General features: G+C 43.9%; 2 protein-coding genes across 5 annotated transcripts in view; one reads left to right on the top strand and one right to left on the bottom strand.

Moving 5' to 3' along the window:
• Nucleotides 1–5363, top strand: part of ZNF106 (zinc finger protein 106) — a 55658-nt gene extending 50295 nt beyond the window's left edge. For all 3 annotated transcript variants that reach the window (XM_079129042.1, XM_079129041.1, XM_079129040.1), the window contains exons 21-22: nt 975–1121; nt 1552–5363. In XM_079129042.1, the coding sequence (XP_078985168.1) occupies nt 975–1121; nt 1552–1608 (204 nt within the window). In that variant the 3' untranslated portion in view covers nt 1609–5363. The remainder of the gene's footprint in view (nt 1–974; nt 1122–1551) is intronic.
• Nucleotides 5364–5925: 562 nt separating this feature from the next.
• CAPN3 (calpain 3) overlaps nt 5926–25441 on the bottom strand; it is a 46469-nt gene continuing 26953 nt past the window's right edge. The window contains exons 6-23 of one of the 2 annotated variants that reach the window (XM_079129064.1): nt 25127–25270; nt 23278–23361; nt 22258–22343; nt 19950–20027; nt 19006–19166; nt 16804–16973; nt 15627–15835; nt 14781–14817; nt 12775–12792; nt 10469–10582; nt 9433–9510; nt 8886–8943; nt 8739–8803; nt 8178–8246; nt 8014–8092; nt 7690–7806; nt 7346–7404; nt 5926–6875 (exon numbers count right to left, since the gene is read on the bottom strand). In XM_079129064.1, the coding sequence (XP_078985190.1) occupies nt 6849–6875; nt 7346–7404; nt 7690–7806; nt 8014–8092; nt 8178–8246; nt 8739–8803; nt 8886–8943; nt 9433–9510; nt 10469–10582; nt 12775–12792; nt 14781–14817; nt 15627–15835; nt 16804–16973; nt 19006–19166; nt 19950–20027; nt 22258–22343; nt 23278–23361; nt 25127–25270 (1653 nt within the window). In that variant the 3' untranslated portion in view covers nt 5926–6848. The remainder of the gene's footprint in view (nt 6876–7345; nt 7405–7689; nt 7807–8013; nt 8093–8177; nt 8247–8738; nt 8804–8885; nt 8944–9432; nt 9511–10468; nt 10583–12774; nt 12793–14780; nt 14818–15626; nt 15836–16803; nt 16974–19005; nt 19167–19949; nt 20028–22257; nt 22344–23277; nt 23362–25126; nt 25271–25441) is intronic. The other variant, XM_079129065.1, reaches the window with a different exon arrangement.

The following is a 25441-nucleotide window of genomic DNA, read 5'->3' as shown; positions in this document are numbered from 1 at the left end:
GTGACTGGTGAGACTGAGGCAGAAGGACACAAGTTCAGTATCAGCTTCTGCAACTTAAGAGATCTGACTCAAAAGAAAAAGTAATAAGGACTGGGGATGTGCCTCAGTGGTTAAGCATGCCTGGGTTCAATCCTTCGTACAAAAAAAAAAAAAAAAAAAAGAAAGAAAAGAAATAGTAGGATGGAATAGTCTGACAAAAGAAAATCTCAAAATTTGCCTTACTTTTTAGAAATAATTTGTTGGAGTTACAAGGTTTATTACAATCAAATTATAGGGAAAATTCCAACCCAGTTTTTATGCTGACTAATAATGAAAATGAGCCATGTTAAAGTTACACTTTTAAAAAGTAGGTAATCAGATTGTGATTCAAGTGATAAAATGTTGTGAGAAAAGTCAGGCTTCCATGATAAAGTTTCTACAACAAATATTTCCACAAATGTAGTTTTCTTTATCAGACATTTATATTTCCAAATTTACAAGTCCTCAGTTCTTAGGATTGTTAAACATTTCCCTTTTAGTATTACAGGAAAATTATTTACCCTTTGTAATAAATAGAATAAGATAGAAATTCTGTTTTATGATGGCAAGGTAAAGAATGTAATTTGAAATGAATTTATGCTGGTTCATTTATACATACTTGCTAACCTTTTCCCTGTCTAAAAAAATGTAATGTCTACCTTGGTGGTTTGTCTTTTCAAAATACCAAAGTATCAAAAGACTACCCAATCTTTCAGAGTTCCTCATTATATTGATAATTTGGTTGTCTCTGGCTCTGTTTTGTTTATAGTTGAGAATAAAAAATAAGGGGCATACTTTTTGCTTCCTTAGTATTTATGAGATAAAATAAGGAATGTTCTGATCCCATGTTTACTGTGCTCTTTTTGTTTGTTTCTTGTTGTTTGGGGTTTTCTTATTGTCTTTTGCTTTTTACTGTGCTCTTCTTTACCTACTCCCCTCCTTCTTTTCCTTTGCAGTGGCATGGTTGCTCTCTGATATTTGGTGTTGTAGATCACTTAAAACAACACTTGCTGACTGATCACACGAATCCCAACTTTCAGACTCTGAAATGTCGCTGGAAGAACTGTGATGCTTTTTTCACTGCTAGGAAAGTATCCAAGCAGGTAAATGAGTGGGATTCAAGGTTACCTGGGGTTTAGTACACTGCTCAGAGCAGAGGCTGGCAACCCTTTTCTTAATTGTAATTCTGGACACTCTTAATAAATAGGGGGAGGGATTAGGGATTTTTCTTTTTATTATTCAGAGACTTAAGGAATAATTTCAATGAGATTTTTCAATGAAGAATTAGGTTTTGAGAAAGAGCTTAAGGAGAATATTTTCATATGTTTCAAACCAATAACTGAACATCTTGTGTTAAGACAAGAATCATGTTTTTTAAATGCATACTTTCATGTAAATTAGCAAAGTGCTGGCTCCTAACTGCCTGCAGGTATCAATCCCATATAAAACATATCCATATGACTTGACTTGGTTTTGGCTTGTTCCTGTCCTACCACCAACTTGTCTCTCATGGCCCTTCTCCCTTTTCCTTAGGATGCTGCAGGACACATTGAACGACATGCTGAAGATGACAGCAAAATTGATTCATGAAGTTTTTTTGCCTCCCATGTTGGGAAGTCATTAGTTGAACTATTTTCACATAGGCCCCCTCACACAAGCCACTGTCTTCCTTTCTCCAGTGAAGTGGGGGAGAAGAAAGTGGTTACTAGCCAGGCTCACAACTAGCATAAGTCTGGGCAGCTCTGTGAGATGATAGGGTACACTTCAAGTTCATGCTGGAGGGTTTAAACAGTCAAGTTTAAGCAGATTTTAAGGAACCATCCTCCTCTGTGACTGCATGACATTTAGTGGTTTATGCTACTAGCATTCTTCAGATGTTTATTAAAGATTCAAATCTTACTTGGCTTCCTAGTTTGACCCTAATCATACATGTTTTATTGATTTCAATTTGTAATTTTAAGTGTATGTTCTTATGATGGTTTAAACCTATAGTCAGGCTTTTAAATACAAAGTTTGTTCAAATGCTTAGTTTTCAGGATCATTTTTAATTTCTCCAGTTAAAACAACTGGGTATTTAAATTGGAAGCAAATCATTTCCTTTCTTAACAATTATGTGCAGTGTATTTCACTATTCACCTGCTTTGTAGATGGACGGAGCTGACTTTAAATGCTAGGGGACACACAGTAGATTTTTTTTTGATAAATAGCTAGAGTAACTGCTCTGCTCACTATTTTAGAAATTCTGAAGTCCCATTATGTAAGTCCTTACAAGTTGCGTTTCCTAGTGAACTTCAGTGCAAATTTTGAGAAAGTGCTCAGTGTGAGGCAGCATGCTGATCTAATGTCTGTCTACCTTTCTATTTTGCTGTTAGACCTGGGTGCTGCTCACTGCTACAGATACTTCCAGGCTGTTTGAACTGGAGGTATATCTTTGTCTCCCCTTCTAGTTTCTGACACTCAAAACCTTATGTGGGTTTGAAACCTTTTGATTTACTCCTTTGCTACCCCCATCTCTCACTGTTGAACCTAGACTAATGGCAACCATATAGTATTTCTCTGGGCTCATAGGGTGCACCTGCAGCACCCAAGATGGGGAAATTATAATAAATCATCTGGATACAATTTTTAGGGCCTCAAGCAGGCTTACTGGAGACTTATTTCCACAGCCAGTGTTTTTGCTTTCACTTCCCTGCTAGCTGGGAAAGGAGAGGTCTATGATGAAAGGAAAGACTTTGTCCCTCAAGAACATCTGAAACCCCAAAAACTTAGTGGAACTGCTTCATTTCTGGATTTTCTGTAGACTCTTACTGGTAAAGTTATATAAGTATTACTTTCTAACCTTTTGTTTCTAGATTCTCTAGATTCTCAAAACTCAGATTGTTCAGAGAAGTCAAGAGGGAGAAGCCCTATGCCACTTACAGAGCTATAGGACATGACACCTACAGTTTCTTAGGATTGCCAGCATCCAGGTTTAATCCCCTGTTAGTACACACACATCTTTGAGTATCCTTCCCTCAGGTTCCAGAGCAGGGGCTTCCTCAGGGGCTCATGGAAAGGTGCAAGAGGGGCTGCAAATCCCCTGATATTTTATGCAAGACTAAGAATGTGTTCTTTTTTCCAAGAAAGGCTCCAGTGGTTGTTACTGGATCCAGAAAATGTTAAGAACTAATCTAGGAGCTACTACTAGATAATGGATGGCCCCATAAGCTATTTCTGTCCTTGTGAGTGGAAAACCCTTATTAACCACACTATTTAGTTTTGCACAATGCTGAATAGAGAACAGAGAAGATCCTGTTGATAAAGCATATATGCACTGTTTCTGTGTGAGATTAAAAGCTTTTCCTACCTTCCATTTCCTGTAAAGGGTGACCAGAGAAATCACACTGTTCTGAGTTTGGAAATAGTAATTTTCCAGGAAAGTCTTTTTGGAATTGTTGCTAAACCTGGCAGTTTCCTCTGGACTGCAGTGACTCTGTTTCCACATTGGCAGGATGGTATGCTAAGAAAGCCTGATACATAGGTGCTTTGTTCTGCCCAAGGATGAGTCTGAAACAACCATGGTGGAACTTTGTACAGCAGGAAAAGGGAATGTAAGGTGTTGGGCAGTCATGGGGAACTTTTGAGGGTATTGCTGATTGATAGGATAGGTAAGAACTGTGATTTGGATTTAACTTGGTAGACTCATGTGCATGTATCTGCCTCTGGATATGTATGTGTGAAAGTTCCTTTGTATGTGTATATATGGGTGGGCACCTGTGTTTGTGGTATTTTTTCCTCACTTCACAAAAGACTTCTTTGAAAAAGTGTGGCAGTAATGTGTTCTTTTCAAGAACATGTGAAATTTCTTTTTAACAGCAGGTTAAAGTATTATCCAGAATGAACTGTTCAAGCCCTCTGTTGAAAAATAAAGGGACCATAAGCATTTCATCTGTTTATGGTTGTGTTATCACCTTTAAGTGTCTTAAGTTATGCAAAACTTCTGCTGTTTTTTAAGTTCTCTGATGTTACAGCCATAGTTTCTTTCCCATATGGAAGAGCCTGTGGCTCAGGGGTCTGTGCTGATTCTGCTGCTAGGCTTCAAGAAGGAAACATATAGTATAATGACCTGACAAAAGAGGCACGTTTCTTATAAGTAGTTGGAGGCCATTTGTAGAATGTGATTTTTAATTGTTTGTGCCTATTTGAACTACTCAGAGCCAAGAAAACCATAGAATAAGTTATTTTGTGTACATATTCTAGTGTTTTAATGGCAGTTTGTTCTGATAAAATATTAGTCACTTCAAATTTTATGAAAAAGTTTTTAATTAAATTCAAAATGTATTTTGGCATATTCCTCAGTTACAAAACAAAAGTGGAAACAAAAAGAGCAAAGAGTTATCTTTACCTGATATTATTCAAATTTGAGAGAAAGTCATTACTTGTACACTCCTGCTTTGGGGGGAAAATTTTTTCCCCCTCGGTTTAGTTCATGACCTACATATAATTTGTAAAACAATACTGTTTCTGTTTAAGTGCTTATTTGCCTAACAAAGGTTTCATTTTGCTGTTTTTTCTGAAAAATTTTAGTGACGAGGCATGTGGGCAATTTGGTGGGAGAAGAGGAATGGCATGGTATATTTTATGGAACAGAATTAATTGGAAAAGATTGAAGTATATTGTACAGTGGGATTTGAACAGCACATACACTCTGGTTTGCTCAAACAATTGCAGTTTGTGTAGGCTTACTTATAAAATTTGATCCCATTACCTAAAGGAGTGCTCCTAGCTTTGTGATGAGAAGGCCTCACGTGCCACTTTTATAAAGCAATGGTTTCATCCGTGCCATAAGTCAGTAGGGCCCTTGGGGTTTAAGAGAGGTGGTCTAATGAATAGGAAAGAGGCTGTGGTGGGGGTGATTTGGGATTTAATGAGTTTCATACAAGTGGATGAGGAATCCTCATGTAAATGACACCTACTGTTTATCAGACAATACTTCTAACTTCACCTTCAGCCCCAGCTATGTGGCCCTGCTAGGTCATATGGTGACTGAAGTTTCCCAGAGTTGCTCTAAATTTAAGATAATACCCCTAATGAATTGGGTATAAAGGGGGTTAAGAAAAAAAGGCTGTTGAAGATCTTTCTCCTGTTAAAGATAAATACATGCCTAGAGCTGTTCCAGCACCCTTGGTTTCAGATTTTTTTAAAATATTGAATATGGATTAGAAGAAAGAAACACCTGACTGCAAAAATGTTTATAAGCCAATAGCCTAGCCTTCTTACATTTTGGTATAAAGCTGTGAACTTCATAACTTTGTAAAGCAAGATATAAAGCAAATACAAGAGGAAAATAAAGAACTTTTACTAATTTACTGTTTACTTTTGTTACCTTGTCTGCATATTCATAATTGACCCTTTCTTTCCCATTTGGCATAGAGAACAAAAAGGAAATTAGGTGGAAGACACAAGATGCTTATAGATATACTGCAGACCATGGTCCAGATTAAGTTTGACAAACAGCTACACTGAAGGGTTTATCCAACACCATATGACAAGTCAGTGAGTAGAGGACTTGAGATTAAAAACTGCTTCTTTACCCTTGGGTAATTGGCACCTCCAGTAATTGGTTATCCATTTTTTTTTTTTTATGTCCAGTACTCCAGCAATTATTCCCCTTCTTCCTAATATGTCTTAGAAAATATCTGAATGATTCCTATGCTCAAGAAATAGTAATAGCTGGGTGTGGTGGCAGTTTGGGAGACTGAGGCAGAAGGATTATGAGATCAAAGTCAGCCTCAGCATCTTAGCAAGGCCCTAAGCAACTCAGCAAGACCCTGTCTCTAATTAAAATATTTATTTTTAAAGGCTGGGAATGTTGCTCAGTGGTAATGTGCCCCTTTTGAGATAGGGTCTCACTGAGTGTCTTAGGGTCTAAGTTGCTGAGGCTGCCTTTTAACTTGCAATCCTCCTGCCTCAGCTTCTTTAGTCACTGGGATTACATGCGTGTACCACTGTGCCTGGCAATAAGTGTGACTTAAGTAGGGCTTGAGGTTTTGTTTTTGTTTCCCATGTTCTGAAATGAGGACTTTCCTCTGTGTGTATTTGTTGCTAGGGGTTAAAACCAGGGTCTCATGCATGCTAGGCAAGTCTTCTACTGAGCTACATCCCCAGCGTGAAACCAGGTCTTTCTATAAGTGAATGAGTGCATAAGTGGAATGCATTCAGTCCTGCTGGTGGCTGATATCTACACACAAGAAAACAAAACATAGTGGAACCATCTGTACATGTGCCTTTATTTGGATCAAGTTTTTGTTTGTTTGTTTGTTTTTTCCAGAATACAGCCAAACATATGTGTCTGACAACCCAAAGTATCCAGCCCTATTCCAATGGGTTAGTTTACCCCAGAGCAGGCCCATTGTAAAACAGGCAGATCCAAGTGCAGGTTTGGTTACTGTCCCATGGATGGGAAAGTATAAAGGTGAGAGAGGGCTTCAGTGAGTGGCAAGTGCCATTGGCAAATGCTCCTGCGAATAGCCTAGTGCAAGCTAAGGGGGTAGTATTTGCCTCAGAGCTGAGGCAGCTCTGAATCAGCCAACCTCAGGTAGGTAGGCTACACAGCTGAGGCAGAGGCTTGCCTTCATGTGGCAGAGGAACAACGTTATTCTCCCAAAGATCAGTCTAGACATGACAGATAAGACAGTATAGAGCAAAGTGGAGGCAGAACAAGACCAAAGAGGTGCCTGGAAGCCTGCTGGTGCAGCTACTGGATCCTTTGAGGTAAATGACTCGAGCTATATTGGGTGAAATTGAAATCCTGAGCGATCTTGCCTGGCCTTGGATGAGGCCAGCCTAGTTCAAGCATACATGGTGAGCTGTAGCCACTGAAAGAAGAAGTCCCAAGATCAGAATGTAGACAAGAAAAGGAAATCCCAGCCCTAGGAATCTTATGGGATAGGGGAAAGGGAACAGACACCAGAAGCATAACATTTTCCAGCATGAAATAATTTGGGTAGCTGAGGCCCCTTTGGAGCCTTTGCTCAGTACATGTGCTCTGTGGACCACCTTCCCCACCAAGCTTCCCTTCTATCCCATCCCTTATCCATCATTTGGAAATGAGGAGCACACATTGGGTCCAATCTGCCTTATTGACTCTTCCACCTTGAATATTTTAAAAACATTTTTTAATATTTTGAGTTGTAGATGGACATAATAACTTTATTTATTTATTTTTATGTGGTGCTGAGGATCAAACATGGTAAGCAAGTTCTCCACCAGTGAGCTACAACCCCCATCCCCAACCACCTCGAATTTTATGGTGCAGGGTCAATGTGTTACATCTGTTACACTTTACCTCTAGAACATTGAGTTTGATGATACCATCTCCATCCTTGTCAAATGCGTTAAAAGCTCCTGTGTAAAAGAAAGCACAGGCCAGAGGCCTGTTACAGGCTCATTCCAACCACTATTCAATTTTCTTAAGAGGAGCATGTGTTTTTAAGAGGACTATCTGCAGGCAGAGCATCATCAGTAACCCTTCCTTTGCCATCCTTTTCTGGGCCTAAAGATGGCCTTAGCCTTTGTTCAGCCTGGACAGAGTAGACTGGAAGAGTATCTGGCTGAGATTCCTATTGCCAGAGCTGTCCCTGTGGGAGTGGGCTGGAAGTACTCGAGAGCAGAAGGGCAGCCCCCACTTACTGAACATGCCCTCCAGCCTGACGAAACAGCAGATGAAACTGTCAAAGTCAATGTTCATGTGTTTGTCTGCGTACCGCATGGTAATGATGTCATAGAGTTGGCTGTTGAGGTGGAATCCTGTGAAGGGGGCAGGATAGAGGAGAAAAGTGAAGCTGGAATTCTTAGGCCTCCGTTCTATTTCCTCTAACCATTTAGGCTTGCTGGCCTCGAGGGAAATGAGAAACTCCTTTCTTTTGTAGGGTCCTAGTAGCCTAGTCCCCCTCTCCCATTCCTACACCCACCAGTTCTAGTCCACATGTCTGCCACCCCCTTTCTTCCCAGCACCTGCGTCATTGACAGCATTTCTCATCTCATAGCTATTGATGGTGCCAGATTGGTCTGTGTCATAGTGTTTGAAGATTTTCTGGCAATAGAAAATTTGAGGACAGGTCACACACAAGCCCTAAATCAACTCCCCTTTTCATTCCCACACTTCACTCTTATCACACCTGCCAGGCCTTGATCTTCTTCCAGAGATGATGGAACTCTTGCAGGTTCAACCTTCCAGATCCATCTGTCTGGAGGAGGAAGGTTAGGGCTACTGTCACATAGCAAAATCCCCCTAGATTAGGAGGGTGTGGCTAGGGGACTCTGCAGGGAAGGTGGCCCCATAGGAAGCCTGGACTTCCCTATCCATTGCCCTATGCTGCTCTTAACCACCCTACCACCACCACCACCACCAGTAAAGTTCCTGCAGGCTCCATAATATGCCTGCCCTCTAAGGATCCTTCATATTTAGAATTTCAAGCAGGATCTCAGGCCTCAGTTAAGAGCTGGGGATAGGGGCCAGCCACACCCCAGTGTCCTTCCTTCTGACTCCTTTCAGACCAGTATCCAGGATGTTCTGAGTCAAAAACCCCTTTCAGACAGCATCCAGGATGTTGAGTGAGGATCTCCTTAAGTTTCTCTTGGGCCCAAATTTGGGCCTTCTGCCTGACAGGGCATCCCTGGTTTTCCTGGCCCCTGTGGACAGATGCCAAAGGGTTGGGAAGGATTGACAGGAAGGATACATCCATGAGAGCAATCATGCTACGGCAGGACTCCAGCGTGAACCCTTGTGTCTTCAGATCCTTGTCTGGGGGCATGGAGAAGAATGAGGAGCTACTTTTAAACAACTGGACCCCTCCCCCTCCCCCCACCTGGTTTGAGTTGCTCACGCTTGTTCACAACTGTATTAAGGACATTCTTGAGCTCATCTGCACAGATCTCCATGTCCTGAGGAGAAAAGAAGAGTCCTGGTTCAAGGGTAAAGCAGCTAATGGAGCAGAGACTTTGCAAAATAAATCTCAGCTATGCACTTTTGTGAAATCCCTGTTGATGCTATTCTGTCATGGAAAGCTGAGGCTTTTCTTTTTTGGGGGGTGCTGGGGATTGAACCCAGGGCCTTGTGCCTACAAGGCAAACACTCTACTGGCTGAGCTATCTCCCCAGCCCCCAGCTGAGGCTTTTCTGAGGAATATGGGGACTGATAATGCACCCTTAGCTGTTCAGACCAGTAGGCAACTAACTTATAGCCCAAAGGCCTCTGAGCTCCCTTGTGGATGTGTCAGTCCAAAACTCAAAAGACAGATTTCTGTGCTTCACCCATACATGCCCAAAATCCAAATGACTTCTATGAACAATAATGAAAGAACTGGTAATTTGAATAGTTAATCGAGTAGAGAAGTAAGCTCCTGTGGGAGTCCTAGGGTTGGAGGTACTTACGTCACCAGCTATCTGCTTGAAAATGCTGCGAAATTGCTGCTGTTCCTCACTTTCGTGGTCTGTGTTGCCAGGCCGTGGCTGTAGAAGACAAACGAAAACTGATTCACAGGAATCAGGAATGGATGGATGAATTTTGAGGAAGGTTTCTTTTGGACCAAAGGAGCTGGGGTGCCCAAAACAGCCATAGGTGGCAGCTGGAGCTGGGAACAGGGCTAATGCTCTTCTTAGTTGAACATGGTGAGCTGGAGTGAGAATCATCTAGGCCTTAGCGGCTCTTCACTCCATACCCTGCTAGCCCTGACACCTCCAGGCAAAGACATGCTAGCGATGCTGACATGTAGGCCACACTCCTTGGTCCCACCCCAACCCCTAAGCAAAGCCTTCTCCACTCTTTTCAGCCCAACCATTTCAATCAAATAGACTCCAGCAGGTCAAAATCATTCTAATTCCTCCAGCTGCCTGTGTCTCAGAGGATCCCCTCCTTCCCACTCCCCTGTGTCACTGCTCCAGGATAAGAACATGGCTGTGGATTTGTCTGGGGACCTCTGCCCTTTAGCTTCACCTCCACTAAGCCTTATGTAGCCACCTCTCCCCACTCTAGTAGTACCCTCCCCTGAGTTGTAGAGGATTCCATTTCTGATAGCAGCTCCCCCACCTTTCTGCTACTATATCCCCCTTTATCAGGAGCTCAAGGACTAAAGAGTTGTTCGGTCTCAGCTCTCAATCTGATTCTGTCTTACTCAGTCTTTGCGTCTACTCTCTGTCATTGTCCTGGCTGGATAAGCCCCAGTGGGGAGGCTCAGCCTATCATTCCAGACCTAGGACTGGTTTCATGTGGCAACAAACCCCAACATTCACCCAAGCAGCATCCCAAATTTTAGGGAAACTTGCTGAGAGAAAAGGTCAGTGGGACAAATTCAAACAGATGTTAAAAAGACACACCCCCTGGAAACCCTTCCAGCCCCCATGTCCCCCCAAAGCATAGAGGACCCCTGTTGTGCTCTAGCGACCCCATTCATGCCACATGCTCAGAAACCTGTGGGGATTTTTCTTGCTTATCAGGGCTTGTTTTGTCTTTGCCCTCCTCTGACTCCTGGTCCACACCCAGCTCCTTGTTGCTGTTTGCTCTGTCTGAAACGAAGATGATGGGCTGGAGAGAGGAGGGAAGTGGGGAGGGGCAGGAAGGAAGCAAGGATTACAGGCTGAGCAGGCACATTGGGGCAACCTCCCCCCGGAGCAGCTTTGTCCAGTGAGAAGAAGAAAAGATCAGAGTCAGGAGCTCTTGAACCTCAGTTCAAGCTCCATCTGCCACTAATAAGCTGTGTGACTGGGGGAAAGTTGCCAGGCCTCTCTGGACCTCAGATCTTCGTATTTTAATACCCACCTCTCCTCATGGTAGTACAGAGGTGCAACAAAGTAGAACATGTGAAAACGCTAGCAATGTTATAACAGCACAATCTAGGGCAGTGATTTTCAAATATTTTATAGGCTTTTTTCCAAATGGAAATAACTTCAAATTCAGTTTCCCCAAAAGTCCAGTATAAATAAAGTCATTAAAAGCAGTTTCAGCTGGCCATAGTGGTGCATGCCTGTAATCCCAGCTACTTGACAGGCTGAGGTAGGAGGAAGGTAAGTTTGAGGCCAGCCTCAGCAACTTAAGGAGATACTGTCTCAAAAAAATTAAAAGGGTTGGGGGTGTAGCTCAGTGGTACAGCACCCTGAGTTCAATCCCCAGTAAGCACACACACACACACACACACACACACACACACACACACACACACACACTCACACACACACAAAAGCAGAGCTTCTTTGGTTAACAAGGGCAGCTCTTTCTCAGTACCCAAATCATCATTGTGGCTACTGAGGAACCTCCCATCAACCTCTAGAAGGACTCTACAGAGTGTGGACTAAAAAAGACTGATTAATGGTGTGGTCAAGGCCTGGTCAGAACACTGACTAGCCCTGCCCCTCACATAAGAAATACCTTCACTGACCTGTTTACTCATCTATTAATGGGGATGGTAAAACCTGGGCTTTTCTCCTGACAGGGCTCTTGTGGAGATCAAAAGAGAATGTAAATTATACTGCATGTAAAATTGTACTGCCAAAACATTTAAGATGCTACACAAATATAAGGGATGTTTTCAAGATATGCTCATGCAAGTGAAGAGGATATATAAGGGTGGCTGCCGTGTCATGCCAACACTGGTGGGGGCTGTGTACCCCATAGGCAAAGTCGGGGAAAGGCTCAGCTGTAGGGTTTGGGTGCTGCAGTGCAGAGAACAATAGGGTAAGCAGATTTCAGAGCAGAAAAGCAACCTGGCCCATCTCTGAGAGAGGTCCCACTGTCTTTCCCTGCTACTTGTCTAGGATATCTCAAGTGGGCAGGCCTGTGAATACAGTTCCCTAGCTTCGGCTCCCAGCAGGCTCTGAAGGCCCTGGCTTGTTCTGCCTTTTAAAAAAAGGGCCTTGTCCAAGCAACTGAAGCTTGCAGGGATCCCAAAGCAAGTGGGAGTCACAGTCTGAGAGGGGATACATGCCAGGAGACATGATATAGCCATGGAGCATCCCTGCCAGGCACACAAATCCAGGCCCAGATGTGGGTGTACATGACACAGATTTTGAAGCATATGGGACTGGCACCAGAGAAGTGAGGGCAAGAAACTCAGGCCTTAGGTATAGTTTCCAGTTCCAGTTCCCCCACTCATTATTTATGTGTCTGGGGGCAAGTCACTTCCCTTCTCTGAATCTGTACCCTCATCTGTAAAAGGGGAATAACAACAGCATTTACTGTTTAAATACTGTTATAATTAAAAAGTCAAAAACCTAGTTTTACCACCAGCACAGTGAGTGCTTGGTGAGTGTTGGTTCTAGTCTGGGCCAGCCACCATATTTGGAGAACCCCTGTGATGGACTCTCTAGGCACCACCATAAACACTAGCACCAAACCTTGTCTGATGGCCTCTGGTGGGTGATTCAGGGCACAGGTGGAGCCAGAACACTGGGCTGCAAATCTAGCTCTGCCTCTCCCTGGCTGTGTGACCCTGGGCAAGTTAGTCAGTTTGTCTGTACCTTTTCTTCCCCTCTGAAAATGGGGATAATAATGGTGCCAATCTCGCAGGGTGGTTGTAAGGATTGAGTTAACCCATGAAATGCACCTAGCACAGTGTCTCCTCAGCAGGTATCAGCTGTCACTGTTACACACTCAAGCTCCCAGCAGGGGCACAGGGAAGGAGGGAGAAGAAGAGGCAAGTCTGGCACATGCATCATATGAGCATGCACATGCGTGCACACACACACACACAGCTCTCTACCCACTCACCCCTTTACACCCACCTTGGTTTTTTTCTTTTTCTGCATAAGAAAAGGAAACAGTAAATGCAGAATAAGTGAAAAGCAAGTTGCCAGAATGGCTGATGGCATTGAACTTCCCTGTGTCCTGATCTATAACTTGGGGTAAGAGTCTGGGGTCCAGGTATATGGATTACTTTGAGTCAAAAAGGTGAAATAGGTGAAGGAGAGAATTCTTTTTCCACATCCATGTCCAGAGATGTGGCTGCTGTGGCTTTATTTTAATAATCCACTGTTGTTGAATATGGCCAGAAGGGACCTTTAGGCTTTTTCTTTTTAATGAATTTGGTAGCCGAGCTTGGTGGTGCACACCTATAATCCCAGTGACTCAGGAGGCTAAGGTAGGAGAATTCCAAGTTCAAGGTCAGCCTGTGCAATTTAGTGAACCCTTTTTCAAAATAAAATATAAAAAGGACTGGAGATGGAGCCCAGTGGTAGAGCGCCCCTGGGTTCAATCCTGAGGTCGGGGATAAGATTGTCTACTAAAACACCAAAAAAGTGGCTCAAACTGGCTTGAAAATGAATTTGACTTACAGAAAAAAAATCTTTTTAACTTTTGAGCAAACATTTAATGTAGGGAGACAATGTGGAAATCCAAGTTTGGGGCTTCTTTTGTAAAATTAGAAGGTCTAATGGGCTACACTGGGCCTGCAATTCCCTGTGGTAATAATTAGCTGAGCTAAGAGCGGCTGTTCTCTGCAGCCTCCAGAATGCCCTAGTTGCTGCCACCTCAGTTGTCCCTCCAACACTGAAGCCAAGTGATATGTGAGAACTGCTGACAAATATGGCAGTATTAGGGACAACTAAACCCCTACACCTGCCTGTTCTATTTCAGTTAGGTGACATGCCAACTCCCATAAGTATTTAAATATACAACTTCTGATAGTGTACATTGATAATTAGTTTCCAAAGAATAAGAATAGAACCAAATGCATGCTTATACTAAAAAACCAAATGTCTGTCGTGCTTCTGAAGGCACTTAGAGATCTAAGTACTAGCACAGGGCAGGATCATGACCATGTATGTCACTACCAGGAAGGCAGTTCAGTGGGGCAGTTGTCCTCCTATTGCCTCATGTCACACTCATTGAGCACAAGGGATAGTTTACTGACCAGGGCCCAAAGCCCTAAGGCAGACATGAGTTTCCTCAATATAGAGACCTTAATGCACACCAACTCTGCTTCTGGTGTTAGGCTTCTCAGCCATGGAGGCCTGCTTCAGCAGGAGGTTGGGGGGGACCTAAGTCTGGAGTTAGAATCTGGATTTGAGTTCCAGTCCTGCCTGTCACTTATGAGCTCTGTGAGCGCAAGGAAGTCATTTAACTCTACTGAGCCTCTGCTTCCCTGAATCAAAGGCAGAGATGATAACCTCATCTACTTCTCAGAAAACTTGAAGGTTTAAGTAAGATCCATATAGAAAAGTACCTTGTAAGTTGTAAAATGTGAATAATAACCTCCATTTGAGTGCCCATGCTGTACCAGACATTTCACACATGATCTTATTGAATTAAACCCCACAAAAGCATTGTTAGGCACATTTTTGTTATCCCCATTTTTCAGAGTAGGAAACTGAGTCAGAGGGGTTCTATAATTTGTCCACGTCAGGTCACCCCAGGTGGTAGGTCTGAAGGATCCAGATTTTGAAACTGGGTCCAGAGCTGGTGCGTTTCCTTTTCTCTATGTGAGAAATCCACTGTTTTCCAACTTCATAATCCAACATTGACTGTAGTTCTTGTTGTCATCCTTTCCTATGGTCTTGTTTCCTTCCTCTAATTGTTCAAACTACTCCCTTTTTCCACATTTCCCAATCCCTCAACTAACAAAATGTCCTTAGGACTATAAGACCCATTACTTCTGGCCATGCCAACTAGAAATTGCAGTAACATCCCCTCTGCCAATACCCACTCACCCCTTCATCACCACCTGTTCCCTGCCTGAATTGGGGAAGATGACATGCTGATCCTTGTCACACATATGAGCTAAGCCACTCACCACTGGCCGATCCACGGAGATTGTATTTTCAACTTCCCTGTGAGAAACACAAACATGATGTCTCAGTGTCACCAAGAGCAAGCAGGAAGCACATGGAGGATTTGTTTATGGCTTCTTGGTGGCCAAGTTGGGACTAACCTTAAGAGAACTCCTGGAATTAAACCTCTATCCCAGGAACCAGCCTCATGTAGGCACCATTCCCAACAGCCCAGCCCAGCCAGGGGTTCTTGTTGGTGTTGCCCAGAGCTCCCCAAAGGCATGACCCAGCCACCTCCCCATGTATCTCGCACTTCCAGGGACATAGACAGAATGTGGCAGGGACTATGAACACATCTGTGTTGGCCAAGGGCAGGATGTGGCCTTACTGGCTTCCCTTGCCATACTAACCTAAAATTTCAACATCCCAACACTCCCTATATCTCTTCCCTACTTTGTTTTTATTCCTTTATCAATTCCCAAATCTAGCATACTACAGTGTGTGTGTGTGTGTGTGTGTGTGTGTGTGTGTGTGTGTGTGTGTATTTCCACCCTCCCCAGTCCATTATTGTCTCACACCAACTGTTAAATTCCATGAGGGCAGGAATTTATTTCTGTTTAAATCACTTCTCTATCCCTAATGCCTAAAAGAACCAGAAACATAGTAGGTACTCAGTAAATATCTACAGAATGAATGAAAGAAAAAAGGAGGGAGAGGTGGCGTGGCTTAGGAGTAGGAAAGAGATGCAGGCTGGTCAACATGTCCCAGGAACCTTAAGTAAAATGATCCAGTTACTTTCTGCCTCCATTCTGTGGAATGAGCCATGCGAGCTTTTAGGGATAAGCTGGAAAAGTCAGGCTGTTACTCACTCAGAGAGGTTCCGCTTTTCAGAGAAGACCCGGAGAATGAATTCCCCCTCCTGATGGGGCTCATAGGTGGAGGGCACAATGACATACTCGCTGGGAGGCAGGCGGAAACGCTGAGACACCTCCCGCATGTTAATGTAGGTTTTGCTCCTGGCCTTGGAGGCATTATAGAGGAAGAAGTCCTTCTGCAGGTGCTGCTTGTTCCCGTGCATCTGGGGGACAGAAGAGCCTGTGGAACCTGAACCTCTTGGGAGGGCTGTCCTGTCTGGTTCACAGTCCCCTCCAGGGGTCTCTTCCCAACTCTGTAGTCACCCATTCACAGTCTCCACCTACCAACTTCCAATTCCCAAGGCCTCAAATAGCTCAACATCACTGGAGCTCCCTACCTCACTTCCTCTTCCTTTTTTGTTGTGATTCAGAAGCGAAGGTCAAGTCTATTGTTTCCACACACAAGGCCACTTACCAGAACTGCTGCTTGTCTGCTCCGAATCCCCTCAGGCTGGGAAGGACCCCAAAGAAGCAGAGGGGCCTTGGCTGGGTTCTGAGGGAGGTGGTTCCTCCATCCCAAAGAGGGCAGCCACCCTCAGAATGTGACTGTGTGACTCTGCATGTGAGTGTGTAATTGCATGGGAGTGAGTATGAGTGCATGAAGGTGTGTGTGTGATGGGCACATGTCTGGTGAGGGGAGAAAGTACACATCTTAGGGGTGCAGGACCCTGAGGCACCTTCTCTGCAGATGAAATAATGTGGGCAGGGCCCTCTCCTATCATAGTTCTGCCCATAAACCCCACCAGGAAGTGTCTCCATGAGCCACAGACAGACTCAGACTCAGGACCCCCAGGGAATGCTGCACACAACTGCTGGTGCTGCCACTGCTATACCTCTTTGGGAACCTTGAGGAGAAACAGAAAAAGAAGATATCTCAGATCTGAATGAGGATAAATAGTTGGCAGAAGAGAATGCCAGCAATGATAGAAATGCAGAATGTGATTCCTGCCAGACCCAGCCCCTCTCCTCTGCACCCCTGGAATTTCCTACTTGTTAACAAACACAAGTGAGCCTGATAACCAGAGTTCTGGGGTTCACTGAGTATCAGGGAAGCTAGAGGACCCTTTTGTAGTTCTCCCAATCATTGCTGTGAAGGTGATTCCTAGACTGGAGCTGGTCAGGGACTGCACACCTCGTAGATGGCGAAGCCGATAGTGAAGAGGTTGGCCCCCAGTTTTCGGTCCTTCCGCCGGTTCTTCTGCATCAGGGCCACCAGGAAGCTGCAGATCACCTCAGAGTCATCAGGGTCATCGTCTTCCTCAAGGAGCTTCAGGCGGTACTGTGGGTTGGTCCAGAAAGTGTCTGTGTCCCCCAGAAAAGAAATGCAAATTCAGATATGTCTCTTGGAGAAAGGGCAGGAGGGAAAATGAGACAGAACCGATTCATCTCTATTCCCCATGTGATGGTAAAATTAAGGTGTCGACTGGATTAATGAACACCTAGGGAACTGGTAAAGCATTATTTCTGAGTGTGTCTGTGAGTGTTAACAGAAGGGATTGGCTGTGTGTTGGTAGACTGAGTGGGGTGGGCACCCTCTTATCAGCTGGGGGCCCAAAAAGAAAAAGAATAGGGCAAGAAAAGAATTTCTCTCTCTTCCCCCCCACCGGACCCCCTCCCCCCTTTCTCCTGGAGATAGGATACTCTTCTGTCCTTAGACATCATAATCCCAGGTTCTCTGTCCTTTACTCCAAGACTTATACCAGTGCCACCACCTCCCTGTGCCAGTTCCCTGCTTTGGCCTTGGACAAAAATTATACAACCATCTTCCCTGGTTCTGACGCCTTTCGACTTGAACTGGACCACACATACTGGCATCCAAGGGTCTCCAGCTTGCATATGGCCTGTTGTGAGACTTCTTAGTTTTCATTATCATGTGAGTCAATTCCCCTAATAAATCCTCTATCTATTTATCTATCTATCCACCAATCTATCATCTATTCTACTGGTTCTTGCTCTTCAGAGGACTCTAATATGCCCTGAATCTAGGTGCTTAATAAACATTTGTGGAAAACATGATTTAAGTGTTTTTCTAAATATTTGGTGGGTGGAGTCTCTACTTTTATCAGACGGAACCACACTGATAGTATGTGTAGTTCCTTTTTCTCTCTGAAATTTGATTCTCAGCCTTTTCTGATGGCTTTGCTTTCCCACCTGCACCATAAATGTTGTTGTCCCTGGGATCTGGTACTAGACCTCTCCTCTCACTTCTTATCTCCCTAGGCAATCTTACTCCCAATTCCACTTTTTTTTGCCCCCGATATACTAATGGCACCTGAGCCAGTCTCTCTTCTTACTCATTTCCTTCCTTTCTTCCTTTTTTTCTCCCTCCCTTCCTTCTTTCTTTCCTTTCTTCCTCAAGCATTTAAGAGTTCTTATCATGTAATTGTCTAAAGAATGTAAATCTTCATCTGGATATTGGTTAGGGACCTCCAACTTGCCATGTCCCAAACTAAAATCCTCTCCCTATAACCTCACAACCAACCCCATCTAAAACAAACAACATGCTGATTTTTTCCCTCAGTGTGTCTTATATTGTCTTATATTGCAATGTTAACACCATCTACTCAGGTCCCTACACTGGGAATCAACCAACCAAATTTCCTTCCTTCCTTCCTTTTTCTTTTTTTTTTTTTTAAACTGGGGATTGAACCCAGGGATGCTTAACCACTGAGCCACATCCCCAGCCTCTTCTATATTTTATTTAGAGACAGGCATGATTGCACACACCTGTAGTTCCAGCAGTTCGGGAGACTTAGGCAGGAAGATCATGCTAAGAATTCACGATCCTCCTGCTTCAGCCTCCTGAGCTGCTGGGACTGTGGGTGTGTGCTATCATGCTCAGCACCTTTCTTTTTTCTTTACAGTACTTGAGATCAAACCCAGGGTCTCACGTACTAGGCAAGGGCTCTACCACTGAGCTACACTCCCAACCCTACACTGGAAATCATGACATAATTTTTTATTCTTCCCTCCCTAAATTACCTTATAGACAGTACCCTAAATCTGCCTTCTCCCCTCTATCTCTGTAGCTACTGATTTAGTTCCCATCTTAAACATCTCTGACTTGAACAACCATAGTAGATTTAACTTGGTCCTCCATTACTATCCTCAACATGACTGACACCATATTGTTCTGACAGTTTCCTGCGTAAATATTACCAGCTCCCTATTGCAAACTCCACAGCATGGCAGTTTCCTTCTCAGTAACGTGAGCAGGATTTCATAAGATAATCAATGTCTGGAGCTTAGCAGAGATTCAGTAAATGATCACTGATATGATTCTACCTGGAACTTGTTCTGCTTGGACCCTTCCCCCATCAAGAGTATCTCCCACCTGGGAAGTTGCGGCAGCCTCCAGCAGAGCAGCCCCTCACCCAGCGGCCCTCATTCACAGACACTGTCCAGGTCTGAAGCTTGTCAGACTCCAGAGCATCAGCTGTGAGGTTGCAAATCTCCAGCTTTGTAAAATGGTAGATGAAATCCTCATATGACATCCTGACAGATTGAAAGAAGAAAGATCCATATGAGGGTAGGTAAGAAGAGGCCAGGGATGGGAAGCCTCCAGGGCTGACACAGGACAATACATTAGTTTAGAGGAACTTAATCAATGTCTCAGAGAATCCTGCCTTTTCTTTTTAGGGTACACTGCCAATTCTAATGTATCTACCCCAAACTATCATCAAGTCTTCCAGCAATGACTCAAACTCATGCTTGATGGAGAAGCCAGATAAAAATCTGGTTATCCAAATGGCTGTGTCCCACTACTCTGCACCAAGCAGAGTACCAGGCCCAAGGGAAAGAGGGAAATTTGGGGGAAGAATGGACAATTAAGCAAACAATATTAGGGGTGACAAGCCTCACAAATAAATGAATCTCAGTACTGGGGAAACTAAGAGAGCCCCGAAGGAAGTTCCCTTCAAGCTGGGACTTGAAGGCTGAGTAGAGATAATCTGAGTGAGGGTGAGAGTGGCATTAGGGATCAGGGGAAGCAGAGCTTCCCAGGCTCAGAGGAGAGTGGTGTTAAAGCCAAGGAGCAAGTATGGCTGGAAAAGAGCTGTGTTATGCTGCCTTGGTCCTGGACTCAGTTATCACTGTGACCTGACTGTGGTTACTGTGACCAGAACCTCATCATTGCTGGCCCTCTAGCTAGAAGAAGAGAACAGAACCCCGGTCTCCCTTTGCTGAAATCTGACAGCATGTGCCTAGGGACTCAGGTCTGAGATCTGACCTCCTTTCCCCATCCTTTACCCTTCTGGGTCTTCTAGGTCCTGGACTCACCAAAACTCTCCATCCTCAGTGACCTGGTGCTGCAGACGGGCCTTCTCATCCTTGTCCACAAAGCTCCAATCCTTCCAACTGGTGGAGAAATGGAGGGATTGTAGAAGGAGAAAGAAGGAAAAGGGCTGAGGTGTGTTGGGACAGGAGATATCAGAGAAATACAAAGTTGAAGCAGTAGCCCATCTCCAAACTGCAGCCAATGTGAACCATGAAAATGCTGGTCTGACCTGTCACCCTAGTGAAAATCTCTATGATTTCTTCCTGCCATCCTCAAGATGAAGACCAAACTCTATATAAAGAGTTTATGGGCTTTATCCTTCTCCAGCTGAATCTTTTTTCCTTCTTACACTTCAAAGGTTAAGAGCTGGACCATGGGGGCTGGAACTGTAGCCCAGTGGAAAAGCACTTGCCTAACATATGTGAGGCACTGGATTTGATCCTTAGCACCACATAAAAATAAATAAAATAAAATAATTATTTGGTCAAAAGAAGAAGAAGGGGGAGGGGGAGAAGGAGGGAGGACTGGACTCTGAAAATATAAAAATTGAGATTGTCCTTTAATAACAGATCTATGTAGCTATGTAACCATGGACATTTAACTTTGATCAGGTTCTGTTTCTTCAACTGCCAAAGGTAAATGATTACATCATCATCTCAGGACTGTCATGAGCCGATGAAATCATGCAATGCTATATAAGAAACTGAGTTACTAAGAAAAAGACCAAAAGGCCAAGCATGTAAACATCTTTTTTTTTTTTTTTTTTTTTTTTTCTCCTGTCAGGAAACACCCCAGCATTGTGTTTCTGAGGCTGGAAAGGTTTTTATAAACTCTGCTGCAAGAGGGAGGGGGGAAAAGCACATTTCTGTTTCAAGCTTACTGAGGAGAAGAATTAAGCTACATTGGTTCTGGAAATGCTTAGAGTCCAGGATAACTGGAGGGGAAATGGAGATTCCTGAAGCCAAAAGAAGGGACATGGGCTGGAGGAGTCTCTTTGAGAGACTAAGGGTCGGGCCCCACTTGCCAGTAGTGCCCACAATGGAGAGATCAGCAGGAAGTAGATCAAATCTGGACATCAAACTGAGGCTGAAAAGCACAGCAAGGGTCCCTGCAGGTGATAGGTTAATGGAGTAGACAATGATGGGGCACCAAACGCCTTTCCAGAGCTGAGAGTCCAGTTTATAATCACTCCCTCCAAGCATGTCTGCTTTTCCCATCCAACCCAAACTAGTCAAAGGGCTCCCTCTTTGTGATCCTTGCCACAGGAATGGTCTCAATTATTAGTGCATGTCTGTCTGTCTGTTTTTTGGATGGGCAAAGCCCGTGTCTCTGTGTTTGTCTCTACATCCTCAGACAGTAGGGCCTGGCAGACAGTACCAAGGAAGTAAGGATTTGTCACATGAATAAAAGAAGCAATGCATGTGAATGTCTACAGGAGGTTGGAAGCACACAAAGTTAGCACCTTATCACAGACTATCAAGAGAGGCTGCCTGCTCACAGAGTATCCTCAGTGCCTAGATCTGTGCCTCCTATTTAGTTGGTGCTCAATAAATATTTGCTAAAGGAATGAGTGACTGAAAAAAATAGTAATTGCAGTGCCCTGGGATAAGAGGTATTAGGTACATAAGAACAAGTCCCACACAGGACCTGGGTTTCATTCTCAGCTACTGAGTTCTGCTATCACCTCCTCGGAATAAAAAAGAGGCCACCTGCCATTCAGTAGAGACAACTTGGAACCAGTGACTGAGTGGGACTGTAGAGGTGTTGTAAATGTTCTGTATCCTTCACATAATTTTTCCATGTTTGCTATTTTTGATGCCCCTAGTTTATTCCTTTAAGTGATAAGCAGTAAAATTCTTTCAAAGGGACTGTGTACCTTTGTATGGGGACAGAAAGGGAGAAAAAAAAAATTTCAGCACGAGTTAAGTACGTTCCAGAAATTGTCACATTTACTTCTCATAACATCTACAAGGTAAGTGCTAATTGTTCCCATTTTACAGATAGGACAAAGAAGGAAAGTCACTTGTCCAGTGAAGACCCCTGCATTGAGACTCTCTTCCTGCCTGGCCTGGCCCAAGCTCTCTGGAATCCTTCCTTTCCAGCCTAGTGACCATCCACAACCTCTCTGTGTCCATGGTTACCCTGGCGTCACTCCCAGCTCTTCCCTGGAGCCCACACCTGCACCTTTCTTCTCTGAATGAAGGTTTTGAGGGTGATATTACACCAAGTAGTCATAGTATGTTCATGACGCGGTTCCCAGTCCAGCCTTTCCCAGACCCTCTGCACCCTCCCACAGGTCCCCTCACTTACCCATCACTCCAAGAGCCATTCCACTCTACCTGGCCCCAGGGATTCCGCAGTCGCACCAGCTTCACTTTCTCACCTTTGAACAAGGCCTTAGGCAAAGTGAAAAAGTTCTCATGATCTGGAGCCTGTCTAGGAAGGGGAGCTTCTGTCTTGCCCTGAGGGCTGGGATAGGGATGAAGAGATAATCTGTTATGGGGACTGTCCTGCTGGTGGAATGTTAGGGTGTTGGGCCAAAACCTTAGGACTGAGTCAGAAGGAGTTAGGGCCTGACTGCCACCTTACCATCTTCCAAGAAGTGACTTTCCTGGAGAACATCCTAGGCCATTCTGAGCCTCACAGGAGGAACATACAATAGGGCCCTGCTTACACACATTGTCTTTGTGTGACTTTTATTTTTTATTTTATTTTATTTTTTTTTTTACACTTCATTTTTAAGGTGCGCACTTTTATTTGTGTGACTTTTAAAAAAGCTGCCTATTGGCTGAGAAACTACAGACAAATGCCCCCTCTAGCTGAACCAATTAGAAAAAGGTGCCTGTTCTTCAGGTGGCTCCCATGGGCTAATGCAGACATGAGCCCCTTTCTGTCCATCCCTCTGTTCTGGGCACAATCTGTCCACCTGACAAGGTTTCTATCTCTGACATGACACAGGAAAACCCAGAATTCTCAGAGGGAACAAAACATTCTAACTGTTTGAACATGAGAGAACAAAAACACAAGAACAGGAGATCACCTTTATAGAACCAAAGCAATAGTTCTATTTGTTCCTTGGAAATTTGAGGAAAATTACCATCTTTAACATTAAAAGCAAAGATAAACTGAGCACCCTCTGAGGCAAGGTCTCCCTCTACCAGTTCCCAGGAGTCTCCCCCACTCCCAGGTGCTTAGCTTGTACCTTGAGTGGAATTCCCTGATTTGAGGTAAGCTCTGTGCATGGGGAAGAGGTCACAGAAAGCTAAATTCTGACTTCAGGAGGTCAATTCAAGTAGGTCCCCATAACCCACCAAGCCCCAGCTGTCTCACCTCCTCCAGCCCAGTGACGGAGTAGGCATGACCTTTGACCAGCCCGCAGGCCATTCTTGTCTCATACTGAACAGGAACAATTGTCTGTGGAGCAATAAACAGGCAGCCTGTTAGGAGTTAGGGGAGCAGAAGTTTTGCTGCCTGAAGACGAAGTTCATACTAGTCCATTTTTCTGGTTTCTGTGAGGAAGAGAATTATCTCATTCCCTGCCTCATGACCAGGAGCAGAGGTACTCCTAGCCCTTTAAGAGCTTTAAGAAGACAGCCCAGAGCAGTTGGTTACTCTGAGAAGTTTCTGTCTTGACAACCAAATGTAGATGCTGGGTTACAAGGTGGGTAAGAGCATTTCTGCTCCTCCTTTCTGGACCCCTTAGGGTTCTTCAAAGAAGGAAGAAGGCTATCTGGGAATGCCCTGGATTTTGGGCTCCTCCTTTCCCTGAGCCATCCAGGATTGACTATTCCTACAAGAGAAAGGGGCTCAATGAAACATATGGGTCGAAGCTTTTCTTTTTACATTCCCTCACCTCCTCCACAGCCACCTAGAAGATGATATTCAAGAAATCAAGAGTCACAGCCTCCAGGGATGGATTTCTTAGGAGATCCTTGTTAGATCTCTAAAGTGCAGGGGTTCCACGTGTAGAAATTCTACAGTTGCAGCCACAGGAGATCCTTGGCAGAAGGGTAGGACTGCCGAGGCTCAATGAATGCTAGATAGACTGTCCAGGTGTCCGCAGGCCTAGAAACACACCAGATTCAAGGGGAGCTTCCTGGAACCATGTTGGGCTGTGGAATTCCTGCAGCCTTTTTCAGGTGATGGGTGTGGGTTGAGCTGAGGTTTTTGCCATCTCAATCTCTCCCAGATCTCAGTCCTCAAATGATCCATCACTCATTCTCATGTCTACATCTGGGAAGCTAGCCAAGTCTGGTGGCACATGCCTGTAATCCCAGCAGCTCAGGAGACTGAGGCAGGAGGATCACAAGTTCAAAGCAGCATCAGCAACTTATCAAGACCCTGTCTCTAAATAAAATACAAAAAAGGGCTGGGGATATGGCTTAGCGGTTGAGTGCCCCTGGGTTCAATTCCTAGCACCAAAAAAAAAAAAAAAAAAAAAAATCTGAGAAGCTAATTGAAATGAATCCTTTGGCATTACATAAGCCACTTCAATAAAGCATTTAAAATAAAATAAAACTTCTAACTTTCCAATAACAGAGTATTGGGTAAGTAAATTATAATATCTGCATATTAGGATATTGTGCTGCTAGTAAAAATGTTATAGGAGAATACTTCTTGGCATATTAAGAATATAAAACTAGGGAGCTGGGGTTATGGTTCAGTGGTAGAGCACATGCTTAGCACGTGTGAGGTGCTGGGTTCGAGCCTTATCACTACATTAAAAATAAATAAATAAATAAAAATACAGTTGTCCACCTACAACTAAAAAAATTTTTTTTAAAGAATATGAAACTAATTGAAAAAAGCAGGCTGCAAAAAAGTACATAAAATATGATAAGATTTTGAAAACAAAAATATAGATTTTATGCATAGAAAAATACCAGGACATATACCAAATGTTAATAGTGATTATTTTTAAATGGGGAAAATATAGGTTAAATTTTTCTCTACACTTTTGTGTATGACTCAGTCTTCTTCAATGAACATGTAGAACTTCTGAAAGTATTAGACTCTAAGGCCTGTGAAGGGGGAGACATTGCTTTCTTCACTAGACTATTGAACAAAGGGGAGAGAATTTGCTTCATTTGCACTGGCTGCTAAGGAGAGTCCGACACCAGAAGGTCAGGGTCATGCAGTTTGGGGGTTGGTCTATCTTGACAGTGGGAGTTGTACACACCCGTGTAGGTCTGTCATCTGAGCCTCTGGGGTCGAGGTCTGAGTCCCTGAGCAGCGAGTTATCCATATTCCTCACCATCCGTGCAATCAACTCCCCCATGTTCAGACCAGAAGGAGAGGTTCCATAGGTCATGTTCGTGCCATCCTGAGGCCCAACGGGAGTGTAGGGGATAACCCAGGAGAGGGGAAGAGAACAAACAAAGGAGGGTGGAAAGGGAAGGAGATAGAAAGAAGGGAGGGGACGGACAAAGGAAAAAAGGAGAGATCAACAGAGCATGAATAGAGAAAAGATGGAGAAAAGTGATACAGAAAGAAA

The sequence above is a fragment of the Sciurus vulgaris genome (assembly GCF_902686455.1).
Source record: "Sciurus vulgaris genome assembly, chromosome: 2".
Classification (NCBI taxonomy): domain Eukaryota; kingdom Metazoa; phylum Chordata; class Mammalia; order Rodentia; family Sciuridae; genus Sciurus; species Sciurus vulgaris.
The sequence above is the reverse complement of the archived record's forward strand: the minus strand, read 5'-3'. Positions and strand labels throughout refer to the sequence as shown.